The 7979-nt window shown below is 40.9% G+C and overlaps 1 protein-coding gene across 1 annotated transcript in view; it reads left to right on the top strand.

Annotated features, from left to right (window-relative positions):
- The window catches only part of ZNF875 (zinc finger protein 875), a 26428-nt gene extending 21187 nt beyond the window's left edge, over positions 1 to 5241 (top strand). The window contains exon 4 of the mRNA XM_040634410.1: positions 1621 to 5241. Within this exon, the coding sequence (XP_040490344.1) occupies positions 1621 to 3302 (1682 nt within the window). The 3' untranslated portion in view covers positions 3303 to 5241. The remainder of the gene's footprint in view (positions 1 to 1620) is intronic.
- Positions 5242 to 7979: the final 2738 nt, after the last annotated feature.

The raw sequence follows: 7979 nt of genomic DNA, 5'->3' as shown, positions 1-7979 counted from the left end.
TTTCCTGTTTCTTTGGAAACTGGATGTTTTAGATACTATGTTTTAGCCCCACTGGTAGCTGATGACGTTTCCTGCCTAGATATTGTTGTTGCCACTTTTAGTAACTTTTCTAGACTAAATATGTGGAATATGTTTTCTCTGTGAAGTTGACGTTTCCACTTGATTTGTTATTGTGTTCTTGTGTTTATTTTTAATCCTGGCTGCCTGATTTCAACCTTGTGTCTGCAGAGCTTAGTGATCTGCAACAATTAGCAATAGGTTATGTTCAAAGACTTGGAGCCAGTAAGGCTCCCTGCCTCTGCCAATGGATACATGGGTGGGTTGGGGAGCTCATTCAAAGTTCGGATGGATTCCGAGTCTTGTCTGGCTTTTCACTTACCACTGATCCCTCTAGTTTTTCCTCTGTAGCTGGTGATAGCCTCTGTGTCAGGCAGGGTTATGTGCAGAGCTTGGGCACCCATCCATCTCCCTTGCTTTTGCAAACAGCCTTCCAGTCAGCCAGGGTTGTGTGGTGAGTTTATCAAGCCCCTCCCTGTCTCTCTCGCTTTCAGGTTTTCCCCTGCTACATTTCTGGATGGTCTACCAGTCATCTTCTTTCTTTCTCCTTTCTCCCTTCTCCCTTCTCCCTTCTCCCTTCTCCCTCCTCCCTCCTCCCTCCTCCTCCTCCTCCTCCTCCTCCTCCTCCTTCCTTCCTTCCTTCCTTCCTTCCTTCTTCCTTCTTTTCTTCTTCTTTCTTCTTCTTCCTTCTTTCTCTTTTCTTTTTTCCCTTTCCCTTTCCCTTTCCCTTTCCCTTTCCCTTTCCCTTTCCCTTCTCCCAACCAAGACTGCAGCCTCAGATAGCAGTCACTGGTGGCCTTCCCTGTTCACTTACCACCTAGATCACATTTATTGACAGTTCCACCCAGCATTGGTTTCTCACCTTCCACTCAAATCAGGTGACTGCCCCTGTTGCAGGAACAGAACTGATGGTTTTATGACCCGTCCTAGTATAACTACCATACCAACCAAGCTGGGGGATCAGAAGGATGAGATCAGCTTTAGGCAATAATGCTCCAGATTCCCACTTTTCTTATCCGGAGTTCATGGTTTTCATGAATAAATACTTCTCAAAGTATTGTATGTGTTTGATTGCTTTCTGGAAGTAAACTTTTTACTCTGTCAGGCATTGTGAAAATAAGGTTTTGGTATGAGTTTTCTATATTGCAATAGGACAAGGGGCCAAAATATCTTTCTGTAAGGGGCTGCCCAGTAAATCTTTTAAAGGTTTCCAGGTCACATGCAGTCTATTACCCCATTGGTTGGTTGGTTTGTTTGCTTATTTATTTATTTCTCTTTCTTTCTTTGACTCCTTAGAAAGGTAAATCCATTTTTAACTGGTGGGCCATACAAAAACAGGTTGCAGGCTGAATTTGGCCTACCCGACAAGTTTGCTAACTCCAGTAATTAAAAACGTACTGTATAAAGTAAAATGAAAAATAGCTCTTGTTATAGATGTGAGGATGTCTGAGTGGGAGACAGGTTGTGATATAAACATATTACAAACGACCAATGGGCAAAGCAAAATGGCCCTGGCAACCCTACTCGTGGCTACTCTGACTAAAAATATTCTTTCTTCAGCAGGATCAAAGCTAAACATTCAACCTTGTCCCCACTGCCTGCTGGCATTCACTAGTCAGCAAGGCCTCAGCCAACATGTGTGGTTCAGTCACCTTCCTCAGCTCTTCTCAAGTTTATGTGCAGGAAATCATGTCCACCCAGGGAAACACTATCCAGAAGATCAAAAAGAGCAGCAGAAGCAACTCCTTGGTCAAACCTGCTGGAGTGACAAAGCAGAAATTCAAGAGACAGAAGAAGACTCCAAGCCCTTGTCGGGGAGAGTAAGCAGAAGAGGCACTTCAGAGGTGTTGTCCCGCCCACTGCAAGAACAGCCAGTAAGGTCCAAGCAAGACAACACAGTGATGGACAGAGGGCCCAGCCGAGAGCAGAGGACAGACCTTGAGGAAACAGACAAAGTGTTGCATGGTGTAGAAGTCTCCGGATTTGGAGCAATCAAATACGGGGAGTTTGGGCTTGGCTTTATGAAGGAGTCACACCTGCTCAGCCTCCAGAAGATGCACACAGGGGAGACACCTTACATGTACACCGAGTGGGGACAGAGCTTTAGCAATATGTCAGTCCTCATCAAAAACCAGAGGTCACCCTCTGGGGAAAAGCCTTATGTGTGCAAGGAATGTGGACGAGGCTTTACCTGGAAGTCAAATCTCATCACCCACCAGAGGACACACTCAGGGGAAAAACCTTTTGTGTGCAAGGAGTGTGGACGAGGCTTTACTTGGAAGTCAAACCTCTTCACACACCAGAGGACACATTCAGGGGTCAAGCCGTATGTGTGCAAGGAGTCCGGGCAGAGCTTTAGCCTGAAGTCAAACCTTATCACACACCAGAGGGCACACTCTGGGGAGAAGCCTTATATTTGCAGGGAGTGTGGGCATGGCTTTCGCCAGCATTCACATCTCATCAGACATAAGAGGACACATTCGGGAGAGAAGCCTTATGTGTGCAGGGAGTGTGAGCAAAGCTTTAGCCAGAAATCACACCTCATCAGACACTTAAGGACACACACAGGAGAGAAGCCTTACGTATGCACAGAATGTGGGCGCCATTTTAGCTGGAAATCAAATCTCAAGACACACCAGAGGACACACTCAGGGGTTAAACCTTATGTATGCCTGGAGTGTGGGCAGTGCTTTAGCCTGAAGTCAAACCTTAACAAACACCAGAGATCACACACAGGGGAGAAGCCATTTGTGTGCAGGGAATGTGGGCGAGGCTTTACCCGGAAATCAACCCTTATCACACACCAGAGGACACACTCAGGGGAAAAGCCATTTGTATGCAGGGAGTGTGGGCGAGGCTTTAATGATAAGTCAACCCTCATCTCACACCAGAGAACACATTCAGGGGAAAAGCCTTTCATATGCAGGGAGTGTGGTAAAAGGTTTAGCCAGAAGCCAAACCTATTCAGGCATAGGAGGGCACACTCAGGAAGCATACCCTTTGTGTGCAGGGAGTGTGGCCAAGGCTTTTGTGATAAGTTAACTCTCATAACACACAAGAAGGCACACTCAGGGGGGAAGCCTCATGTGTGCAGGGAGTGTGGGCAAGGCTTTAGCCGGCAGTCACACCTTATTAGACATCAGAGGATACATTCAGGAGAGAAACCTTATATTTGTAGGAAGTGTGGGCGAGGCTTTAGTCCGAAATCAAACCTTATCAGACATCAGAGGACACACTCAGGATAGAAACCTTGTAGAGTGTGGTGAAATCTTTAGCCAAGACTCATACTTCATGAGATGCCAGAAGTCACACCTAGGGCTGTGGCTTTAGTAGTAAGTCAGCCATTGCCAGACACCAAAGTGGAGACATCTTATGTGTGACAGGAGTGTTCACGAGCCTAATGGTAAGAGTCAACATCTCCAGTCCACATGAAGGAGAACTGCTGGCTCATTTTCAGAGCCCTGGCATTCCCTAGTGGGGATGGTGGGTTGTGGAAGATCTGTCAGATACTTGATGGAGGGGGTACTTCTAAGTAGGTTGAAATTAGGGAATGGAGGCTATTCTAATGTCATTTCCCGAGAATACTTGAGCACTCCTTACACAGTAGCCTGGATGTTAGAGAAACAGCAACAGTAAAGCTCATCTCTTGTCTGTCTTACCTTCTGAAAACAAGAGACTTGACAGAAACCATGGCCGACTTAATCTTGGTTTCCCAGAGCATGACCCAGCAGAGTCAGCTTCAGGGAGAGTTTGGGAAATGGTGAATTCATGGGAACAGAGATGGTACATGGGTAGAAGTCTTTATTATGCAATGAGCTGACTGGTGAGAAGGATTGTGACTCTCCTAGCTCTAGGTTTTGGGAAGAAGTATCCATTTTTGCTTGTTTCCTGGGGCCCTCTCTGGTTTCTAGGTTGAATCCATACTGAAGATATTTTTATTTATTGATATATTTAGACTAGAAATGTATTATATGCTTTCATGAAGAAAACACACTCACATATACAGAAATAGAAAATGAAATTACTTTCTATTTGAATTACCATACTACATCCCACAGGTAATTTTTTGGTTTAAATTAACCATTGTAAAATATATGATTTTTCTGGTTGGGAATACTCTTTTTTTGAGAATGGCAGTGTCCCACAGATTCCCTTATAATTCTGAGCCATGACCCGATATTTTTTCACAGAACTTGACTAAATGATTCTGAGTTTTATTTGGCAAGTAGAATTTTGAGGAATGGCAGGATAATATAAGAACTGTATAATAGCATGTCTTTTTAAACATCCGTGGACAGATATCTAGAATAGAACTATATAAAAAAAATAAAAAAAAACAAACTCACTTGTATATGAATATTTAGAAAGTGAGGAAGCAGGATTTCAAGCTATTATGAAAATGGCAAGTTCAAGATTCAGTGTTTGGGTCATTGGCTCTCAACTGAGGGAAAAAATAAACATAGGTCCCAAAGTCTCAATAGAGTTAGAGTTATAAAATCACTAGCTCAGATAATACAAGGTGCAGGGGTCTTTTTAATTTAATTTAATGTTTTAAGTACACTCCATGCCCAACATGGGGCTTGAACTCACGACCCTGAGGTTGAGTCACACACTCTACAGACTGAGCCAACCGGACAGACAGACTCAACCCTAAGGTGTAGGAGTCTTATTAATTTTATTCAAAATCTAAGTTTCAGTGGAGTGAAAAGGAACCTGGTGGAGAATTATGAAATATTATCCTAGATGGAGCTGCTGGCATGCCTTGCCCTTCTCAGTCCTTCCTATGGTAAATCCTGGCCTGCTGCTATTTCTCCTTCTCAATAGAAAAATACTTTTAGAGTTTTAATCTCTTTGCATCTTGAATTGAATTATTCTTTTCCATAAAATGATGTCACGAAAATAAGGATTCCAAAAGTAAAAATGTGTATTTTACTGGTTTTTTTTTAAGAAGAGATATTTCAGTTTTCAATGTAATCGGTCCATAAATCCAAAAGATTTTGCCTTAAATCATTTAAAATTCTCAACAACAAAAAATAGAACACTGCCGGTATCTGAAGATTCAAACAGATTCAAAGAGACTCAAACCTGGGGAGACATTTATATAGAACAGCAACCAAACAGAGACTGGAAATGGTAGAAAGATGACCCATACTTTGGCCCTACCCAGTCCCCATCTATACTGATTCTTTCTTTTTTTTTAAGATTTTATTTATTTATTTGACAGAGAAAGACAGCCAGCTAGAGAAGGAACACAAGCAGGGGGAGTGGGAGAGGAAGAAGCAGGCTCCTAGCGGAGGAGCCTGATGTGGGGCTCGATCCCAGAACGCTGGGATCACGCCCTGAGCCGAAGGCAGACGCTTAACGACTGCGCCACCCAGGTGCCCCCCATCTATACTGATTCTTAAACCTGCATTAGATCCTCTGCTTAAAACTTCTCAGAAGAGACAGAATTGGTACAGGTTACCTGACTTCTCCACTTGGGCCTAACATTAAAACCTGTGTGCACGTCTGGAAGCTGATGAGGCAAGCACCAGATAGTGTTCATATATGTGAATCTTCAAAATCTTGTGGTTTTTTTTTTCTTTTTCCAATATGTATGGACTAGCTATCTACCAATGCCCCATATTTTACATCCTGAGATAACAACTCTAGATGTTTAAAACAAACAGAAAAAGTGCCCAAGCCCATCCACTCCTATGGTTAAGTAATAGACTATACTGCATGAAGAAAATTTTGAAGAAAAGATGATGAACAGTATGAAACAATATCACTTCAAATCCATAAGCCTGTTATGGTCACCATTGAAATTGTTTCAAAAGGGGGTAGCAGGGGCACCTGGCTGGCTCAGTCAGGTAGAGCATGGGACTCGTGATCTTGGGATCATGAGTTTGAGCCCCATGTTGGATGTAGAGATGACTTAAGGAAAAGAAGAAAAAGAAAAGGGGTGGCAGTAAGTTTTAATATAACTATTCTATTTTAACTTACTATGGATCAGTGGTTCTCTAAGTGTGGTCAGAGGATGTTTGGGGGCCCTTTCAGGTGATCTACTTGGTCAAACAAATTTCATTATAACACTAAGACCTGATTTGCTTTTTTCCATTGTGCTGAAATTTGCATGGATTGTGCGAAAGTAATGGTGGGTTAAACTGCTGGGCTTGAATCAGGACAGTGTTGCCAAACTGTATACTAGTTCTTGTGTTCTTTACCATCACGCACTTGTGGTAAAAACATGTCAGTTCCACTTAAGAATGTTCATCGTAAGACAGTTAAAATTAGTTTTGTTAAACTTGACCCTGAGTACAAAATTTTTACTTTTTTTTTTTGTGAGTACAAAATTTTTAAATTATGCTTTTGATTTTGAGATAATTTTGGATTCACGTGCATTTGTAAGAAATTATGTAGAGAGATCCCATGAACTCTTTGCCCAGTTTACCCTGATGGTAATGTTTTGCAAAACGATAATGTTACAACCAGATTATTAAAATTTATATATACATATATATACATCTTAAAATATATATTATTATAAATACATAAAAAATAATGTATACATAATATTATATATATGTTAATATACACACACACATCTTCTAAATATTTTATGTAATGAAGAGAGAAAGGCTTATAAAGTTTTTCTTCATGCTGAAGTATCAAGTTGTTTCCAGGAAATGCACTTTTATGATTGTTTGTGTTGTGCACTGAACTAGCCACCTTTTTATGGACACCAATTTTATTTGCAAGAATAACTGACAAATTTTGAATAAGTGGATGAAGACCTGTATATCTGGTAAACATTTTGTCAAAAATGAAGTGATTTATAAAACCTGACAGTAAAGAAAACGGATAGTAATTTTTGTTAATTTGACTTTCAAACAAAAAATAAGCATATTGAAAAACAAGTATCTGTCACCCTGAACTTGACAGCTTTCGAATACTTAGTCTTTTGTGATGAGATGCTTTTGATATTAATGAATGTGATTTTGTAATACCATATACTGAAATAGGTCAATGTTTGGAAGGTCTGCCTAACTCATTGAATCAGTATTTTCTAAATGATTACTGTGTGATGCTATAAAATCATCTGTGGTGATATTAAAGTATAAGATAGACAAATGGATTTTAATTTAAGAGATAGAGGCTAGGGGTGCCTTGCTCGCTGAGTTGGTGGAGCATGCACTTCCTGATCTCGGGAGTTGTACGTTTTGAGCCCCACCTTGGGGATAGAGTTTACTTAAAACAACAACAACAACAACAACTGCAAGAAAACATTAAAATTAAAATTAATACCGATCTTAGATAGATAAAGGTCGGATTCCACATTATAGTAACATTTAAGAAATTACCACTTGTTGATTTTGGGTGTAGTGTCAATAAGATTGACAAATATCTGAAAAGGCCATTAAAATACTTGTTCATTTTTACATCCTGGATGTGCGAGGCCAGATTTTCTTTATTTATCTCAGCAGATTAAATGTAAGAGCACATTGGGACGCCTGGGTGGCTCAGTAGGTTGAGCATTCAACTCTTGATTTTGGCTCAGGTCATGATCTCAGAGTTGTGAGATTAAGCCCCATGTCAGGCTCCGTGCTGGGTGGGGATCCTGCTTGTGAATCTCTCTCTCCCTCTGCCCCTCTCCACCCACCCTTAAATACATAAAATAAATAAATAAATGCAAGAGCACATATAAAATACCAGCTGTATTCTGTTACACTAGGATTAGAGAGATTTTTAAAAATATAAAATAATGCCACTCTTCTTATTTATTTGGTTACTTTTTGGTGGAAATATTCAAACTCAAGTGGAAGTGAAAGTTTACTTTTCATTTTAAGTGCATTGTTTCTAGATGTTTATGGTCTTGGGGCGCCTGGCTGGCTTAGTCAGTAGAGCATGCAACTCTTGGGTTGTGAGTTTGAGCCCCATCT

The sequence above is a fragment of the Ursus maritimus genome, unplaced genomic scaffold, assembly GCF_017311325.1.
Source record: "Ursus maritimus isolate PB19 unplaced genomic scaffold, ASM1731132v1 scaffold_19, whole genome shotgun sequence".
Classification (NCBI taxonomy): Eukaryota; Metazoa; Chordata; class Mammalia; order Carnivora; family Ursidae; genus Ursus; species Ursus maritimus.
Note: the sequence above shows the minus strand (reverse complement) of the source record. Positions and strands in the feature narration are given on the sequence as shown.